General features: G+C 39.5%; 2 protein-coding genes across 4 annotated transcripts in view; one reads left to right on the top strand and one right to left on the bottom strand.

Moving 5' to 3' along the window:
• The window catches only part of usp33 (ubiquitin specific peptidase 33), a 29,115-nt gene extending 27,398 nt beyond the window's left edge, over nucleotides 1-1,717 (bottom strand). For 2 of the 3 annotated variants that reach the window (XM_082512338.1, XM_082512340.1), the window contains exon 1: nucleotides 1,530-1,717. The gene's annotated coding sequence lies outside the window, so the exon portion shown is untranslated. Of the gene's footprint in view, nucleotides 1-831; nucleotides 920-1,529 lie in introns of those variants that run through there. The other variant, XM_082512339.1, reaches the window with a different exon arrangement.
• A 1,893-nt stretch (nucleotides 1,718-3,610) lies between these two features.
• Nucleotides 3,611-19,173, top strand: miga1 (mitoguardin 1). Its single transcript, XM_082513267.1, has 16 exons — nucleotides 3,611-3,721; nucleotides 5,566-5,722; nucleotides 9,621-9,792; nucleotides 11,000-11,118; nucleotides 11,827-11,959; nucleotides 12,109-12,245; nucleotides 13,794-13,917; nucleotides 14,114-14,208; nucleotides 15,234-15,343; nucleotides 15,515-15,587; nucleotides 16,989-17,075; nucleotides 17,183-17,281; nucleotides 17,375-17,509; nucleotides 17,627-17,680; nucleotides 17,841-17,957; nucleotides 18,400-19,173. The coding sequence occupies exons 2-16, from the start codon at nucleotides 5,624-5,626 to the stop codon at nucleotides 18,616-18,618; spliced, it is 1,773 nt and encodes a 590-aa protein (XP_082369393.1). The 5' UTR covers nucleotides 3,611-3,721; nucleotides 5,566-5,623; the 3' UTR covers nucleotides 18,619-19,173.
• Nucleotides 19,174-20,446: the final 1,273 nt, after the last annotated feature.

Here is a 20,446-nt window from a genome sequence, read left to right on the forward strand (position 1 = left end):
AAGAAATATATAATAAAATACTCAGCGACTAAACAATTAGCTCCAGGTCTGTCTTTGAGCAGAAGATGGTAAACATTTTGAGTTTACCTAAGTAATTAAAAGCAATCAGTTTATTTCTGACAAAATGTGATCCTCAAAACTAGAACTGCTGATTAATCCATCATCTTAGCAGTGAGAAAACAATGATAGTCCATTAAATATCTGACATTAGATATCAGATATTATAATTGACAGCAGGAAGATGGCAAATATTTCAGGGTTTTTCCTGCTCAGAGTGGACCTTTGGGGGACAATGCCCATAAACACAATTGCTCTGCATATTGTTAGGCAAAAGAATTAACAGAATTGCATGCAAAGTTGTTAACATCATGTTTATCACAGTAAAGGTGGAAAGCCAAAGGTTTATTTATGCAAAAAAACAAAAAAAAACCTGCATCTGTGTCTGGGTTTGTAGTGTCATGATCTGGTCAAGACAACAGCTTGACTGGGAGATATGAAAAGTTCATGTTCAGTCACGTGCAAGTCAATAAGCCTGCTTCCTCCCTTCAGCAAAACCGTCTCTAAGTCGAAGTTAACAATCAATGACGCCTTTGAAACTGATTTCATTTCATACCAACGCTAAATCCCTGCAAAGTGAAACAGGGCGAGGTTTCGTTCATCTTACCAGGCTCCTCGCAATTACCTGGACTTTGCGGCCATCCCTGCAAAAGCTGAAGTGACCTTAAACTCTGTAGTACACACCAGGAAAATCTGATTAGAAGCTAGTTTCACTGTCAAGCCTCGTGAGATTACGTAAAGCTGGTGATAGGAAGAGTATCTCGGCTAACAAACCTTTCTTTGCACCGTTTCACTGCCTCCGCCAGCAACGTGACAATACTACATGATATAAACTGTGCACAAAGGGGTGGCGCGGTCAGGGTGGGGCGTTAACCCGAATCTCGCACCACTAATGAAAGCAGCGATGCTGGCTGTGGCTGTAGCTGTTATCTTTAGGGAAATTTTGAAATGATAAGTAGCAACACAATAAACACCGGAAGGCGGAAAAACAACAACGCATGTAAAGCTTAACAGCTCACTTTAGCAACAGACTGTCTACAAATGGGTAGCATTGGCCACAATGTTAAAAAAAAGAAGAAAAAAACTCAGTTAAAAGGGACCATGGTTTAACTACCTTGGTTTAAAGCAGCGGGTGGTTTAGCCTCACGTAGATAAAAACAGTGAATACTACAGATGTGTGTGGCTTCGGCCTTGTCCAAAGTGAGCTGTCAAAACCAGTCGAGGCGTTGACAGCGTCACGGGCTGACTAGCACTATTTCGCTGTTAACCTTAGCATGCTAACGGCCATCCTAAGAGCATTTTATCTGACGTAATATCCACAAGGAACATATAAAAACAACAAAAGGTGAACGTATTACCCTCCAGAGAGAGTGTTTAGGTGAAATGGTTAGCCAACTTACTGGCTAACGTTAGCCTCCTGTGATCGGGGACAATCCCACAGTGACTACGGCACAGTCAGCCTTCGGCCTTACCTGCTCGGTACCAAAGGACGCCGCTTCTCAGGTGGATCCGATGGTACTCCCGGTCTGCAACATAAACTCAGTCTGTACTTAGAGAAACATATTAGAGTGCAGTCCTTTCTTCACATTAACGATAACCGTCCCTGTCGCTCAGCGTGGTTGCTAACGTTACTGCTGTCCCCGCCTCTTTTCCGGTTTAAAGAAAACATACGAGCCCTCCCCATCCTGCTGCACGTTTGATTTTTAATTCTATACAGTCTATAATTTTGTTTTTTTAACAGCATTATAGCCTCACTGTAGATTATTCAATTAGTAAGTCACATAAAAGCAAATATTAATTATCTTTTGAGCCTAGTGATCCGCTCTTATCAATATTGAGGATCGGATGTGATGGGACAGTTATGGACTATTAGAGAAAAAACTGCCAGCGTCTTTAAACTTTTTTCAGTTCACTTACATGAAGGACAAAATGGGTAGCAATAAAGGAAAAAGAATGATTTGGTGATCATTAAAGACAACATGCCCTGTAATAAACCCATCCCAAGCGCCATCTAGTGTTTTCATAGTGAAGAAATCCCCTCTGCGTGGATCCAACCACCCCAGTCACCAGTAGAAAAGCTCCACTATCAGATCGCGCTCGTGTGGCACCATCTAATGTCCCAAAATGTTCTTATAAATGGATTATAAACATTAATGAGCGATTATGTTACAGTGTGATGCTCACACAGCTGGACTGCTAAGTACTTCAACTGTATTGCTGTCCACTTCTTTTTGGCTAAGCAAATGATGAAGATTGTTATTATTATTTTACAGCTTTACAAAAATAGCAAAAAGCAAAACATGGCGATAGAAATATATGATTATACAATTGATTTAATGCAAAGATATTAACCCAAAAGGTAGAGAGTTATTATACCACCATGTTTCACACAGCATGAATGAGAACAGATTTCTTAAAAAATAAAAATAAAAAAGATTAAACACATACCAAAGAAAATAATACATAAGAATAAATTAATCAACAAGTTAAGAGACATTTGGAGAAACTAAACCAGAGCAAGGCTGCTTTTTCTGATGGCATCAGCCCCAAAGTTCTATCTATGATCCCAAGTCTGTGTGATAATAAGAACCACCTGATTATCAGTGTACAGAGAGGGTCTCACGGGTAAAGAGGAATAGAGCAAAGCCGGTAAAGATGAGCCCTTACATGATGATAGCTCCAATTTACACCACGAGGAACCAGAAGATTTTAGCCAGTAGCAAAGTTTATGGATGTGAGCGGCCCAGTAGTAGACTAAAAAATTAGGTAACGCAAGTCCTCCACTAAATCTGCATCGCTGCAGCAAAGTTTTAGAGACCCTAGGTGGCTTCCCTCCCCAAATGAAAGAACCAATAATCTTGTCCAGTGAAACAAAAAAATGTTTCGGCAAAAATAAGGGAATTGACTGAAATAAAAATAAAAATTTTGGTAAGATGTTCATTTTAACAACATTAATGTTACCGATTAAAGAAAGGGGGAGATTACCTTTGAATATCAGATGTGATCTTTGATATAAGAGGAGACAAATTTGCTGATTTAAGGCCAGCTAAAGAGCGAGTCACGTTAATCCCTAAGTACTTAAACCCAGATGGACTGAGACGAAAGGGCAGATCAGACTGTTGAAGTTGACGTGCTGCCGTATTAACAGGAAAACACTCACTTTTCCCCAAATTTAATTTATAACCTGAAAACGAACTGAAGTTCTCCAGAATACTTAAAACAGCAGGGATGGAGCATGCCGGGTCAGTCATATATAATAACAGATTACTAATTAATTTTGTTTGAACGACTTTAAAACATGAATATGGGGAAACTTTGTCCATCACGGCTTAAAATGCAGTACATTTTGTAAAGATTAAAATCACACTTTTTTTTAAATTAACGTTTGATTCTTTGTTTTCCTCTTTATTTTTCTTATTTTCTTTATTGTAAAACTTTGTCTTGATATTTCTGTTAATATTTCTGATAGATATATGTAGTAATCTGTAGTGTATACAGGCACACCGTAAGAGGGCGCAAGGAGCCCACAGTCACGTTGAGCGCGAACATGCTTTTATTATGAAAATCCAGGCTGGTGCTGGAGTCCTTCACTGTGCGGCTGCCGAGGTCAGCCCGAGGACCAAGTGAAACAGTGGAGCTGTGTCTGCGGAGGAATATTAAAAAGGTACCGCTGAATTCATGTATGCTTTCATGTTGTCCCATTCAGCTAAGAGATGAGCTCGAGTTTGTCTGTCACAGTGTTTATTTTCAGCTGGTTTAATAGATTTAGCTAACCCCGGTAGCCTTGTTAGCCGTTAGCTCTTCGGGTTGGCGTTTCTTAACCATGTGCTTATGTGATTATTATCGGTGTCAACGTTTTGCCCCAGTGAAAACACTTTAGATGCTCCTGGGGAGGTGGGGGGGATCTTATGTGTCTTGTTTACTTACTGAACTTACTGAAGAGGAAGATAAAATCCGTTAACATTTAAAATAATATCATAATGAATATAAAAATACGCAAATGATTCAGAATAGATGAGAAATAAAGCAGTAATTAATTAAAATAAAAACAAAAATCCGTAAGGACTCTTATTAATGTGGAGTCCGAAGGCTTTTTATGTTAAACCTATATAACACTAAAGAGTTTTCCTTTGCTTACCTAGACTTTTTAAAAGTTATGGGTTGTTTTTTTTTTCCAGAAAATCACAAGGGTTTTTTACCTGATGTTTAAAACTGATGTTTATTTTCTTCTGCAAATTAGCAAATCTAAATATAGTTTTAGTTGAACATGAGAAAATATTTTTTGTGATGTTATGTTCTAAGTTGAAGGCATTGTATACGTTTTTGTTGTTCAAATTTAGATGATGAGGATGTAAACCTGAGGGGGTAGGGCTAAATAAGTATATTCTTCTGCCTACTCCTTTTCAAACAACTGCATGGAAAGATTTTATGAAATGTTGGTGAATGTATATGTTTGAAATAAAAATGAACTGAACCTCTGTTATTGCAGTTTCAGGCTCTCAGACTCTCATACTTCTGACAAACATCATAACCCTTACACAAGCAAACTTTAAACATCTACGACTAACAACGAGCACTGTATGAGGCTCAGGCTTTGCTTTAAATGGCTGGATCGTCCAGCTGTGAGTGTCTTGTGCAGACTTAGACTTGGCTGTTAGATGGAAGTGTGCATATTTAATTAAGTAATACAAACATTTTTCATTTTTTACCTCAGTTCTATTAAAATTGTTACAGTCCTCAAAGTAAACGGGGTTGATTTTTTTTTAAAATCCATGAATTTAGCCCTTATAACTTATTAAGTACAAGAGCTAAACACATGAAGCTTTCTAGGCTTAGAAACACTTTCTCAGCTTTTTAAAAGCTGTAAGAGAATCAGTTTTGCACCCAGCCAAAGTGCACACTCAAAAGCCAAAATCAACTAATTATAGCTTCGGTGTCATGGGATATTTCATGGTTTCAACAGCAAAAGTACACAAATTCAACTTCTCAGTACTCCAAATTGTGACAATTTGACTCGGTGTAAACGTGATTTGGTGGTTGTTTTTAACCAAGCTTAGAAGGTGTTTTTCAACCCTGAGAATTTCATGTTTCGGTCTGTTGCACTCATGTTGTGAAGGCTCCTAACTCAGAAAATATTTATAGTATGAAGATAAAGTAATTTTCCATGGCTACATGTACAAAGAATGAGCTGATTCTGAGAGGGTCGGGATCAGATTGGACTTGTTTTGTTTTAATTAACCGACACCACTGCATCTGATACATTTTACAGGCTTTTCTTTCATGGCAATCCTCTAGTGTGTGATGTTTAAGAATGAAAGTTTGCATGTTATCAGGCTTTTTTCCCCTGACTTTTAATTATATATTATGCCGTTAAAACTGGCTGCTCACTCACTTTAAGCAAGGTATTCCTAGCAGTACATACAGAATACCAACAGCTTTGTGTATTAGTGTCATTATATCCCCTTCCTGAGCTTCCAAGGTTAAATCCCTTAATGTCATCCTCTTCAGCTTGCACAGAGCGGTGTCGAAGATAAGGGAGCTGCCAAGTCATGGGCAGAGCGTCACAATGACACATGAGACCCTCACGAGCTCACAGCTGTCCATGAGGACTGCAGCTCTGCGTATGGTTGACTTGCCACTGTCCGTCTACAGCTCCCTGACACAGGTGAGGATGCTTTTCAACGTGCTCCTAGCAGCTATCAGAATATCCACACTGCATGGTTTACAAGAATGAATTATTTATTCACTTCATATTAGACCCTTCATATTGGAACTATATATAGACTATTCACTTTCTTTTGACCTATATTGCCACTCTTTTTTTATTTTTATTTAATTTATTAGTGTAGTAAGAAATATTTCTATTAAGAGGAACACACTGTGAGAGGATATGGAACTGCCTTGTTTATCATTTTCCTTTAAAACCTGATGAGATGAGCCAGCAGCTGTATCTGTTTACATGTGAACGTCTACCACCTGTTTGAGCAGTTTAGTTGTTCAGCTAAAGGCTTCGTGTGATGGAGAGATACTGAGCAGCTCGGCCAGTTTTCTAGCAAATGCGTTTCAAAGCATGCTGGTTTTAAAGAAGCTCATGCAAACTTCTTTTCCTGAACTGAAAGTTCTTATAAAAACAATTTATGTAGAACTCCTTAAACAAGTTAAGAATGACTTCTGTTACATTTACAAAAATGTGAAGTAGTAGTTTGCACGTCAGTATTTTAGGTGTTTTTCCCCCCAGTTTCACTTTCTTTCTTGGTCCTTGTGGCTGTAGGGTGTTGAATCTCTGGTATTTCTCTTCATTTACCCACATAAACACATGTTATTGTGTTTATGCAGAAGGCGACAGTGTTTGTGTGGCCTGAGTCACGTAGCAGATCTGATATGATTAGAATATTCTGGTTGGAACATGCCTGACACGTGATGGCAGCGGTTATGAATACAGCTTGTACAAGCACTGGCAGCACTATTCAGTCATCCCAGTCCATTTAGTGACCTTTTAAAAAGTCAATATTATGGCTGTTGTCATACCTACTGAGTTGTTGAGAATTTGCAGCAGCTACGTCTGTGTGTCTAAATATAAACGGAGAGGGCTACAAACACTATCTGAAATTGATTATTTAACATTTATGTGACAGGCGGATGGCGGGTCGTCTGCGCTGCCTCATATTACCTCAGTATCCGTTAGACTTTGAGGCATGCGTCCTCAGTTAACTTTTCATCGGGCAGACAAGTGTTGCACTGAATGCAGCTCCTTCCTTTCCATCTTTCACAAGTTGTTTAATGCTACAAGATTATGGCAAAAATTATAACGCCGATTACCTTGGGCAGTACTTGGTCAGAAAAATGTACTAATCTTTGGAAACATTTTGGATTTATTTAACTTAAAAAATGGCTAACAGAGGGTTTCCTTGAACTTTCATTAAATCAAGGATGATTGAGAAAGTAGAAATGGTCAATGGATTGGTTATTTATTTAGTAGTATGTATTTGGGGGGGCTAAAAAAAAAACAGAACAAGAACAACATTGAAGATCGTTTATCTCCATTATCTTTTTTTAATCATTTCTGCAAGCCAGAGTTATAATTTCATTCAAATTATTTTTTTCTTACAGCCCTATAATATTATTGTGACTGTTGAAACGCACAAAGAAACTTGGGATCAATTTTTAGATGTTGGGATCAGTATTCCATCTTTATGTTTTATGTTTGTTGGGGTTTTTTAAGGCTGTTCAACTGTTTGGTTTGGTGTGTCTTTATGAGAATGATTAAATGGTAAATGGTCTGTATTTATATAGCGCTTTACTAGTCCCTAAGGACCCCAAAGCGCTTTACACATCCAGTCATCCACCCATTCACACACACATTCACACACTGGTGATGGGAAGCTATATTGTATCCACAGCCACCCTGGTGCGCACTGACAGAGGCAAAAAACAAAGGGGAAAAATGTATTTTCACCGCAGGCTTAGTAATGTTATCTTGATTTAATTTTGAAGAAAAACAATATACTTCATTAAAAAAAATAAACTATTCATTGTATATTCCAAAAAAACCCACTTTAAACATCGCACTGCCTTGCTTTAACTCATTCACTGCCAGCCGTTGGCAGTGAATGAGTTAAACCCATTGACTCATTCACTGCCATTGACGGCTATAGACGTCAATGGCAGTGAATGAGTTAACTGGACATGAACAGCTACATGTGGGAAGTACAGGAAAGTGGAACCGTGACATGATATCTGGACATTTGTCGTGGTTTTAGAATTGTAACACCCGTGACACACTCTGTTTTTTCTAAAGGGCAGTTTTACCTGTAGGGCGTAGTGTATGAAAGGCACCTGGTTGCTTTTGGTTTGGCATGGTGTCGTTGGGTGTGTTTTGATGTTTTTGCACGGTGTCTGTTTGTTTTATCTCGTTCTCCTGACTGATTGTCAGAAATGTTCAGCATGACTGTTAGACCTGGTCTTCTTACTGTAGAGGGGAAAATATGTTTTCACTATTATTATTTTTTTATATATATATATAATTTTGACATTTTATTGTGTATATGATACTTTAAGATAAAGTTGTCTATAACAAAATTATAACACAGTGCCATCTGCTAATAATGGGCAGGGTTGTATTCATGAAAACAAAGGAGGGAAATCTATCAGTTCAAACAGGACTAAAAATGGAGCATCCGCAGCAAACTAATCTATCCCTTGCATCATTTCATAATTATTTTGTCTATTTATTCATCTTTGTTTTTGTATTTTTCTTTGTTTATGTTCTTCTGCCTCCTGACATCTGACCCACGTTAAAATAATGGACTGAACATTAGGGCTGCCACGATTAGTCGACTAGTCACGATTACGTCGACTATCAAAATCGTCTACGACTAATTTAATAGTTGTCGTTTGAAGCTTTGTAATATCCCAAAAGATGCAGGAATAAGGAGTAGGATTTAAGAGTGTGATAACGGACTGAAACAGAAGATGGCAGCACTGCATGTACAAGGATGCCAGCTGCCGTTAAACCCCGAAGAAGAAGAAGCTGTGTCCCAGAATTCATAGCGCGGTCCATCGCGGCCCTGCTCAGTTTTCAACAATGGCAGCAGCTAGTTAGTTTTAATGTTACTCCTATTATTCTTTCTGGGTCACAAAATAAACGTTTAAAATATTTTCAGGCGGAAATGTAGCTGTGTAAACTTCAAATATCTGCTCAGTTTTAATAAGACACCAAATATTTCAAAAGCGCTCCGACGTTTTCGGAGACGTCTGTTACCCACTAGCTCGATAGCTAGCCGGGGTTCAAGGCTCACTAGAGCCCGTGAGAACACCGGACTCCCGGCAAATCGTTTTCAAACCCACCGCCATCTTTCGCTACTCAGGTTAAACATGATATATAAGTAACTTAGATAACTTAAAAATGTTATTGTTTGGCTTTTTTCAGTATTTTATTTGTTCCTGAGTAAATCAGTTTGGCTGAGATTAAAGTTATAGTTTTTACACAGCTGAATAAACGTCAAGCAGACAGCTGATTATCAGAAGTGTGAGATGCTCCAGAATATACTCCGGTGTCCTGTTATATTTTAGATAGCAAGGAGCAGACGGCTGAGTTTATTAAAATAAATTGTAACATACCCACTTTTGTACCCTCATACCTATAACAGACCCATTTCTGTAATATCTATATAAATATATTATTGCTAATATATATTTTGTAATATATCTATATCATGGCTAAAGCACTGATGGATGGATGCAAACTGCATTTCGTTGCCTTGTACTTGCGACATGTGCAATGACAATAAAGTTTAATTCTATTCTATTCTAGAAAAGGCTTTTGTCCCTGTGTTGTATATAAAGAGGTCCTCGGTATGTGTCAATTCATTTTTAATCTGTATGCTCACAAAAAAGGTTATGATTCTTTTACAAAGTACAGGATGAAAAGCTGCCGGAAAACAGACTTTAAATCATTAAAATCTGCATGTGATGCAGTGCATATATTGACAACGTACAGAATAAAAACATTTGGGGTGTATGAAAATCTGAGTTGATGCTCTTCTTCTCTTTCTTTTCCGCAGGTGAGCGTCAGCACAGACACCAAGAAACTGGTAGTTGCCACAGCCTTTGGTGCTGTCTCCCTCCTCTTCCTCGCTCGACGTTTCCAGAGGAGGAAGGGCAGAAAGAAGGTTCATCCACAGCACTGGGAGCAGGCTGGTTTAGAGTTTCACCCCCCAGCCGCAGGAGAGAATGGTAAGATCTCCTCACACTGATTTAATTCTTTCCTCTTCAACCAGCAGCTCACTGGCCTGTGATCTCCATTTAGTGTCAGCCCAGTTACTGGTGTGTGATGTAACAAGACTGACGTGCGAGGCCACTCCTGTATTACTTTGAACTTTGAAAAGGCAGGCTCTAGATAAATGGTTTAACTCATTTAATCTCCTCCAGGAAGATTAGAGTCCTAAAGAGAACTTAAAAGAAACGATGAATTAAGGGAAGTCAGCTGAGCAGTTTAAGAGAGCATTTCCTTTCTTTTTGATACAATAGATTTAGTGGGTCCATAGTGTATAGCTTTACAGCATCACCCAAGACGCTAATGATCCCGGGTTTGGTCCTGGGAGGAGGAAAACGTTTCCAAATCAAACATGCAGACTTATCTGCTGTGGCCAGCCTGTTTTGAATGAGCGAGCAGCCAAAAGTAGTTTTAGGTTTAATAAAGGGAAAATGTTTACAGAGGTTTTAACAATGACAGGAGGATCTTTTCAAACCTGATTTCATTCTGGGAACATCCGCTAACCTAACACTCGTGCTGGGTTTCTGACAGAGAAGTTGGTTGGGCTGATACATTAATTTGTGCAGTGGCACAGAAAGAATGGCGGAGCTGCTTCTGTGCTATATGAGCACAGAGAGAGGCTTCAGGGTGTTTATTCCCCATTTATAGCATGAAGTAAAATATTGTGGAAAAACTAGGATGCATTGATTTTTATTTTCTTTAGTAACTATAAGCTACCTGCTTGATTGTTTAGCAATGGGTCTGTTACCCTCAGCTCTGTTTATTGTAGCACGAAAGTTAAATTAAATGTTGGCATCTATCTGATATCTGGATTGTTGGCATTCACAGTCAGCTGAGTATTTGCTGCCACATCTATTTCTCTTGCAAAGACCTTTTGAACAGGCGTTTCTCAACGAGCTGCCTGTCTGATGCCTTTTCTCCACCTTTGTCCCCACTCGGACTTTCACTGTATCACTGTGTGTAAATCAAAGCACACCTTTGTTTGCTGTGTTTGAATCAAATTGGCAAAAAACGGCTTCAGCAAAGTTAATTATTAAAATACCATGGAGGCTTTCCAGAAAAAGTTACCCAGATGTTAAATTTGACATGTCCACTGTGTAATCCTGGTATTATAGTCGGATCTTTCTGTGAAACCTCATCTCTGAACTCTCATCTTTATCTTCTCAGATAATACGAGCCAAAACATCACGCTCTCCCTCAACTCCAAGAATGGCTACTCCTCTGATCTGGTTCTCATTGCAGGAGGTTACAGGAAGTTGTCTGGATCTGTCATGAGCCTGGCTTCGGTAAGATAAGAGCACGGAGTGTGTTTAGACTGCATTTAAAGATAAATTTTATCTGAAATGACATAACCAGGAGACATGATGCAAAAATATTTATGTGATACTACCTGGAAAGCTTTGAAATTAAAGAAGAAAACTTAACTTGTTTATGTTTTGTGTCTGACATGTTTTTGTTCATATACTCCTAAAATCCACAAACCAGAGGTGGTGAATATTTACTGCCTTTAGGACTCGTGATGATTTCTTTATTCCTTAAAAAATAACATGCAGGAGTACCAAAGCAACCACTGAAAATAAAGTTTAAGTTTATTCTTTGAGTAAGCTTCAGGATCTGACAGGCATATCATCACTCAGGATTAAATAACCCTTAGTGGGCATTAATAATAAAAGCAGAAGTTAAGTGGGGTCTGTCTTCATTTTTTCATTAACTTGGTGAAAAAACAGGAAAAAAAACTGAGTGTCGTTTGTCTCATGTTCAGAAGAACAGGGAACCTTAAATTATACGGTGAACCTTTAAGTATTAGATGCTGTAAACAGTATTTACTAATGATGTGTTCTTTTTAGGTGGTGCCTATGTAGGATCATTATCTTTGTAACCAAAAACACATTAAATTAATGTAATGTCTGTTTAATTTCATCATTTCCAGTCTTGTATTAGTAAAACTTGTTGATGTTTGTTCGACTTTGTTCTGCTTTTGTGTTTTTGTGCAGGTAAAAAGCTTGAACTCATCCAGCAGCAGTACCTGTGCAAATGACTCCACCTGTTGGGACGGAGTGGAGGATGCTGACAGTTGCAGTGTGCTCAACCTACCTGTCACCACACCTGAGAACCTGTACCTAATGGGTAAAGAAACCTCTGTGTACTATGTACCAGTATCCAGTAATACTGTTTGAATGTACTGTAATAGTTTTTGGTGGGTTGCAGTGTTTAAAATTGGAGGTGCTGAGTCATTGATTGCTTTCGGAGACTCAGTCTGTGTGTGTTTCTCTCAGGTATGGATTTATTCGAGGAGGCCCTGCGGCGGTGGGAGGAGGCGCTGACATTCAGGAGCAGGCATGCTGAGGACGATGCGAGCTGTGCCTCAGTCAAAATTGGAGCTGGAGACACCATTGCTGAGCAGAGCATGGAGGTGAGACAAACACTCCATACAAGTCTTATTGTAGACTGTAGCCAAAACAAGAGAAGCACAGTCTGAGTGCAAATGGTATCAAGATGTATGTTGTTGACATGTGTACACAACAGGTGTGGTGCAAATTACTGAGACCAAAATTTCCCCCTAATTCAGAAGAATTATTCTACTGATTACATAACTATGACTGAGTAGAAAAGAGGTCCAACCATCCATTTGGGTCCATTTCGCAGAAATCCCCCAGACCTCCCTATGAGCACAGAGGTTTTTCCCAAACCAGCTGAGAGAGACATAATCTCCTCCTTTGGCCGTGCCTTAAACGCTTCACCTAAGAAGAGTCTGAGTTAAATCCTCTTGTACCATCACTCTTCCTCACTTCTGCATCCGGCCTGCTCTCACATTGATCTTAACGAGGCCCAAGTATGCTTCAGTTTGTTTCGCCATGTCAGCTCTTTTAAGCTCCCTTGCTCTTTCTTACATGCATTTACAGCACAGCTTGAAAGGTCCTCTTGGAGAGCACAACTAGGTTCATAATTTTATGCATGCTGTGGATTAATTGGAGCATTTTTAGAAGCCCCGATCTCAATCATGCCTCATAGATTTGTTCAGAAAGACAGCAGTTTTCCATGGAGTTGAGGAAGCGTTGGAGTTGTGTGCTTGAGCGTAGTTGGTGATCATGCCATGTCATCATGTCATAGCGCAGAATGCAGCGATCAACCTAGTGGAAGGAGGTTAACTTTGATTAACCTCCATGCTCTGACACAGTACAGATCAGTTAGTGAGAGTCCAGACATCCTTTGGAAAAAGTAAACCAGTAAAATAAGTGGGCTCTTCATTTTTAAAATGACTTTTGTAGAATTGCCATAAAATACCTCTTTTGGCGCAACATGCAAATAGCTCATATGTGTTTTCTTTCTCAAAAAAGAAAACGGTTGCATAACATCTGTCTGATACCAAACAGTAGATGTATTGATTCACATCCCACCAATATTTTCTGTGCTCTGTTCTTTAATACCAGAGGAAGGTAGAGTTTTAGAGATCATGCTGCCCACAGACACAATGCAGATGAGACTACAGGTCGCTAACTACCGGAATAACCAGCACTGACAGCCCACCTGTGTGTCAGAGTTTGGATTGCATAACAGCACACTAATTGGGTCTCTAACGAGATTGGAGGGGTTTTGAATCAGTAGTTAAGCCTGCACCCAAACACAGCTCTGGCTGCAGCTTTGACTTGTGTCAAGGAAAGCCAGTACGATCGAATGCGTTTTTAAAGCTACTTAGAAATGAGGTCACATGAGATTCCCAAGAAAGAGCTGCAAATACTCTTTTAAAATAAGAAAAAATGCTATTTTCTACATTTTACATTTGGTTTACTGAACAAATTTTCAAGAATCTGATATTTTTTAAGTCTCAAACCAGCAGCTTAACCTGATGGTTTGCACAACTCTTATCTAGTGCGCCTGAGAACTCGGTTATCCCTACCGAAATTAAGACAAATCTTTACATTGTTAGGAGTCAAGTTTCTTTGATTGTTTGTGTGTTCAGGACGTCATCAGTGCAGAGTTCATCCACAGGCTGAAGGCTCTGCTGCACAGGGCTTACCGCCTCCAGGAGGAGTTTGAGGGAGTGTTGGGGATGTCAGAGCCCTCATCCCACAGCAGCAGCCAGGGTGAGTCACTGAAGCATTATGCAGTTCTTTTTGTCCAACACAGAAAAATAGGCACAGCAGTAAAAGACAGCGTGAAGCAAAGCAGGAAGCCAGTGCACATATATAATTTTGTGTGTGTGAGCAGGTGTGCTGGAGGACTCTTTTATAAAATTGTAAATATATGTGTGACGATTCCTGTTCTGTTTCCCTTACACAGTGGCAGACATTTTGTCCAGAGAAGAGTTAGATGACGCCTGTCTGAGGGACAGCATCAGCATCGCCTCCACTGACTCGTTTGTGTCTGCAGCTGAGGTAACAGAAGCACCAAATCCTCCCATTAACACCTCTGGAGTTCTTCTACAGTGCTTTTTTTGTCAGTTGTTTAGTGTAAAGGGTAAAAAAATAAATCAGTCTTGATATTTTGCTTTTGGTTGCAAGGAAAAGTATTAAAAAAAATTTAAAAATACAGCATTTAAAAAAAATTAATTTTGGTTCAGTAAAAAACAAATCTCATTTGGATTTCTTTCAAATTTACATTTCCTTCATTTTAAAGAACAAAAAAGCAGGAAGGAGTGATTCAAACATACGTTTTTGTTTATATAAATTCTGAATTGGTTTCTTTCTATTCAGAAGTTTTTCACCACCTTTGTAAAACATGAAAAACATACACGACTTGTCACAAATCAGGAGATCCTGCTTCGGTTAGTTAACCACAGCACTTTGTTCACAGCCATGTGGTTTGGGAACAAAGCACGAGGAGAGGAGGTGAAATCAGGAAAGGTCTTAAACTAAAACTGTCTGAACCTTTAAAGCTCCGACTGATTCGCAGCAGGAGTTTGACTCAGGAAGCTTTGCTCTTCCTCTGGGTTCACCACCCGGTGTTTACCAGTTCTCTGTTTATCGCCTTTACTCATTAAGTCTCAGTGGGGGCTCAAGGTGCTACTGGCGCACTTGACCCACATATCACTAAAATAAACTGGTTCTTAAGAATCACTGGTGGTGTGTTTACAGAGTGTACAAGCTAAGTTTACACACCAATGACTTTAACGTCCTCCCTGCAGAAAGATAACAATGCTTTACAAGGATTGTGTGTTAAACATCCTTTTAGAAATGGCAATTAAATTATTAGCAGCCTTTTGTTTTGTTTTTTCTGGCCTGGGCAAAGTTTATGCGTTAATATTAGTTTCTTAATAATAATTCTTAATAAAAATGATGTTTTTATTTCACCATTTCTTGTTTTTGGTTTCATGCAGACAATAAAACATTGTGAATAACAACATCTTATGTACCCTTCATTGTTCAGTCCATAATGCCTTTGCTATCTGTCTCCACCTCAGATGTCCGAGCACAGAGAGCTGAGGAGTGTGTTCACTCTGGGACATCACCCTTTGTATGAGGAGGCGCTGAAGATGGCTGAGGATGGCAGTATCTCCTGCAGAGTGCTGCGGTAATCAGACATTAACACACGTCGTATAGAAGACAGTCAGGGAAACTTGTACAGCGTTGTGATCGTCCCACTGTGAAATTTGATGGCATGACAGCATGAATTTTCTTATTTTGTTCTCCCGATCGTCTGCTGGCAGTTAAATGAGAGGTTTCTCTTGATTTTCACTCTCAGAACTGAGATGCTGGAGTGTCTCGGGGACTTGGATTTCCTGGCTAAGCTGCACTGTGTGCGGCAGGCGTGGCAGGTACGGTTCAGTAAGATGGTGCTCACCAAAGACTGTATGCTAAGATGAATGATAGTCTCCACTTCTGATGCACAACAGTAAAACTAGAATATTGTGGCTGAGTTTGCCTGATGTGGATGTTTGCTGAAGGAGGGGGGAAAAAGGGTCAGGTAGCTTTATGTTATCTGATCTGTTGTGCTTAATTCAGTTCAGTTTTATTTCACACAACAGTCGCCCCAAGGCACTTTATGTTGTAAGGTAAAGACTAGAGATGGCACGATACCACTTTTTTATGTCCGATACCGATATCATAAATTTGGATATCTGCCGATACCGATATAAATCCGATATAGTGTATTTTATAATCAATAAAATGTTTTTTTTTAAATATCTTGCTGTGTTTTGTATAAGTTCATACTCAGGTTTAAATAAAAAACTAAACTAAACTAAAGCTATTCTGTTATACCTGTATGCAAAAAATATACAAAATATTTCATAGATCAACAATACTGATCAATCTAATAAACTTAAACCTGCAGCATACTCCCTATTCCGGTGTTTTAAAGAGTACTTAGTGGATATATTAAGCAACCTAATTAATAGGGTCGCCAACTCCGAACACAAAAAAATAAATAAAAATGGGGAACCACCCTCTGCCTCGTAATGCTTAACTGACGTAATCAACTTTAATTTAATACACACGTAAAAGAAAATGCATCTATATCAAATCTATACATTTTACATCAGATGAAAACTTTGGTTGTAAGATTCAGATAATTATTTATTAAAAGCTAGACATGACAATAAGAAAGAAAAGTATTTCTTTGTGCCCCCTTTTCACTGTTAATGCCCTACCTGCCCCCCTGACAAAACTTTGCTAGACTCTCTTTTAAGAGGAAGAAATCTCCAGCAGAACCAGGCTCACACTCACAAAACGTAAAGAATATACTCACAGCTCATAAGACGTGTAATAGACCAGTGCTCTCAAACTACTGGGCAGATTATTAGGTGAAACTAAGGTGACAGGGTAACCCTGGCTTTGATCATGCAAACAGTCTTATTTAATTTCTTATGACTTTTATTATTTTTAGTGTATAGTTTACTGTTGTTATTCGGTATAGTGTTTATTTTGTATAACCTGTTGTTTAAGATGTGCTATAGAACTTTGACTTGACTTGAATTAATAGGGTAAGATAAATGCTCCTAATTAAAAATATTAAGGCATTTTTCCTGATTGCCTGTTTGGATATTTTGGCTTTATTCTCAATAGTATTTCTGTGTTGCTGTTGAATTAGCCAGAGAAACACTGCAGACCTCCTGCTCATTGAATTCCAGACCACAGTTGTAATTTTTGAACTGTAGATTATTGTTCACTATGTATTGAAAATTAAAAATAATTAAAGAATTTTGTTTTGTCTGCAGCTCATTTTGTGTGACAGGACAACTTGGACGTTTCTGGCCGACACAGGAAAGAAAATACTGTCTTCCATTATAGTCAAAGCACAAAAGGTAAAACTGAAAATACAGATAACGGATTTAGAAAATAGAAATAATAGAAAAAAAAATTTAATTGTATGAGCTGTTCTCCACCTCACATGTTGCTGTTCGGTTTTCAGAGCCCAAAGAGATTTGAGGAAGTGTTTGAAGAGATGATTTCCTTCCTGGAGCACACAGAGCACTGGGAAAACACAGAATTGGAACTCGCCGCGCGGGGGGTAAGTGTGATTCTCTGACCTGTGATCCAACACGACTTAAATCGGTCGAACAGCATTTTTCCTTTCTTCTCTTTGCTTGACATTCTTCACCAGGTGAAGCATCTAAACTTCTACGACATCGTGCTGGATTTCATTCTGATGGACTCCTTCGAGGACCTGGAGAATCCACCCATCTCCATCCAGAACGTGATCAACAACCGCTGGCTCAACAGCTCCTTCAAGGAGACAGTGAGTAAAACTACAAAATAGCACCTGCATATGTATACATACCACTGAGACACATGAAAGGCAAAGCAGTTAACACAAGTGAGTTTTCATTGAATCTGACATGTATTTGTTTCACAGGCGGTGGCATCAAGCTGTTGGTCAGTGCTGAAGCAGAAGAGGCAGCACATGAAGGTACGAGTCTGAGGTCTTTTAAAATGCACAGTAACAGGAGGGTGGCGCTGGAGGAAATATCTCTTTACCTGAAATGTGATGTAGGGTTAAAATAACTTATTTCTATAAATACAGAAATGAGCAGGTAGATCTGAACGCCTCTGTGCCGTTTGTCTCTCAGGTGTCCGACGGCTTCATCGCCCATTTCTACTCCGTGTGTGAACAGATCGGCCCTGTCCTGGCGTGGGGCTTCCTGGGGCCAAAGGGCTCCCTGCACGATTTGTGCTGCTTCTTCAAGGTTAGAACATGAGGAACATCTGCGAGTGTCCTGTTTTAAACATGGACTGTTTTGTGTCAGTGGATGAGATTTAGACTAAATTTGGAACAAAAATGAGAATTAATCTTGTTCAACCACTGCTTTTAAACGAGTTTTTGTACTTAACTAAAAGTAAATGTAGTTGAGAAAAAAGTGTAAGTTTGAGATTTGGGATGTTTGCAGGACTGGGAGTCAGCAGCCTTTTAAAACTCTTTGTATTGTAATATCTATTCTGAGATCCTTAAATCTGCCCCTGATTTTAAAAACCATATTATGATTAGGGGAAAAGGAAAAAAACTAAAGAGCTTATACAATCTGAACCTCCCAGTCTTAACTCGTTCCCCCCTGTGGACGACATTTGACGACCTTCCTGCACCCTTAATGATGAATTTTGAGTTACTCATGAGTCCTGTTTCTCCTGCAGGACCAGGTGCTGCACTTCCTGAAAGACATCTTTGATCTGGATAAAGTGCGTTACTGCTCGGTGGAGAGTTTGGCGGACGACGTGCTCCAGCTGCTCCACCGACGCTCGGAACTGCTGCTCGCCTACCTGGGAGCCGACTCGCTGCGGTACCTGAACGGGTGTAACTCACCACCGGTGCACCTGGTTCCCAGTGCCCTGCTGGAGGCACGAGTGCAGTGAGAGACACGGCCAAGTCTTTAAATATTACACAAGTCAGTCCCAGCATTCGTTCAGGGGTGAGTTCACACCAAATGTTGGACCAAAGGGAACTGTAGGTGTGAGCTCACCTGCAGTCTGTGAAATCAACTCATTATGTCTCCCATCATGCCAGTGTCATGATGTCCAAAGTCAGTGGATCCACGTAAACTGAACCAGCCGTTTGTCTTCAGGCATGCTCACGGTCTCTGGTGTGGCCTCCACTTCCTCTTCTTATTCCCCTGGCCGCTTTTCAATGTGCCATAGCAGCGCTTTTAAAAGGTTCAAAGAGAACAGCAATAATATTTATTAAATATGAACTTGTGTAGTAATAAACTGAGGCAGGCTTGGAATCTGTTGCAGTAGGTGTTATGTTATGTAAATTGAGGGAATTTTAATGCCATTAAGAGCAGTTTGTGAACGAAGAGGTAATTTATTTTATTATACAGCAGACAGGTGCAGAGCTTATTTGTAGAAATAGCGTCTGCATGCATTAATAGGTTAGTGATCGCTCTCACAGACGCGAGGACATGCTTTATGCCCAGAGCTGCTCTTCGCTGAACAAAGGGCCTCGGTTTAAGAGGTGGAAATGTGCTGAATAGGAGATAAAATGCAGCGATTCAGTTTCTTTACTTGAAAGGGGGAAAGTTTTTGTTTTGGTTTTTTTGACACTACAAGCCACAGAACTTTTATGCAATATTAAAGTTTAGCACACAAAGCTCCCAAAGCCATTATGATATTAAGTCGACACATCGCGACTGCACATCTGCCCAGCTGCTGTACAACTTGTGCCGCTCTGTTTTTCATGACGGGCAGAAACACAAAAAGCCTTATTGTAAATGCAAATATTCAAGCCTTGTGTTTGTCGCTGAATGTCAGCCCACGGTCTTCATGTTTCCAATCATCTGGGAAGTTTTTAAAAAAATACTGTAGTGTGTTAATGTCTGTCCTGCAGATCAGTTACTGTGTACAGAATATACACTGCATGCTTGAAGCTCAAGCTCCTACAGAAGTAGAAAATGTAGAGTCAAGTCTGGGGTGTCAGTCTACTGCAATCTCCAAATGTTGTCTTAAAAGTGGACATACAGAACTGTCAATGAGCACAGTATTATTCTTGCTCCCAACTGGTGTAGCTTTGCATGATTCAAAGTTCAAAATAATCCCCATTTGTCTGGTAATTCTTAGTCATTAACTATTTATAATCATTTAAAAAAAGCAATACAAGCTGAACTAAGGTGAAGATCAGCAGGATTGCATCAGCAAACATTTTGTCCTGCCTATTAAAGTCTCATTGAGCCAGCTTGGTTTCATTCCATGTCACTGCTCCACCAGCAGTCATTCCCCATCTTGGTATACTGCATTAAGCCAGATTTTATCTGATTGGCTTTCCCTCCGAGATGGGCAGGGCTGTTGTGCTCTCATCACCATGTCTCAGATGACCATGTTGAAGAGAACTGCTCTCACTGATGACACATGGAGCTCACCGGGATTAGATAGACTTCAGTAACTTTAGCCATGATTAATGCAAAATCCACCACTGTAAAAAGAGGATAGGTCCACTTTCAAGTTTTGCATTTTAGGTGTTCACATACGTAATAGATCACCGTGAGCACTTATCTCTTAAGCTGTAGACTTCTGAAATTCAAACATGCGTATAGACTGGATGGAGATTGCTTTGTTCTGATTTTTTTTTCCAGACTAAGTCCAGAAAGGTTACAAGAAACGAGTGTTTGTTGTTCAGCTGGGATCATATCATACAATGTTAAAGTGTTACCTGTTTTGACCGATTGGTGAAATAAAGTTGAATGTGTGC

This window comes from Aulonocara stuartgranti (genome assembly GCF_965226115.1).
Source record: "Aulonocara stuartgranti genome assembly, chromosome: 18".
Lineage (NCBI taxonomy): Eukaryota > Metazoa > Chordata > Actinopteri > Cichliformes > Cichlidae > Aulonocara > Aulonocara stuartgranti.

Excerpts from the sequence above, each read along its gene's own strand:
- miga1 (XM_082513267.1), top strand. The coding sequence starts at position 5,624 with ATGACACATGAGACCCTCACGAGCTCACAGCTGTCCATGAGGACTGCA. Across the intron at positions 15,344-15,514 it reads ATCTCCTGCAGAGTGCTGCG|AACTGAGATGCTGGAGTGTC; the intron begins GTAATCAGACAT and ends TTTCACTCTCAG. Across the intron at positions 17,510-17,626 it reads ACAGCTCCTTCAAGGAGACA|GCGGTGGCATCAAGCTGTTG; the intron begins GTGAGTAAAACT and ends TTTGTTTCACAG.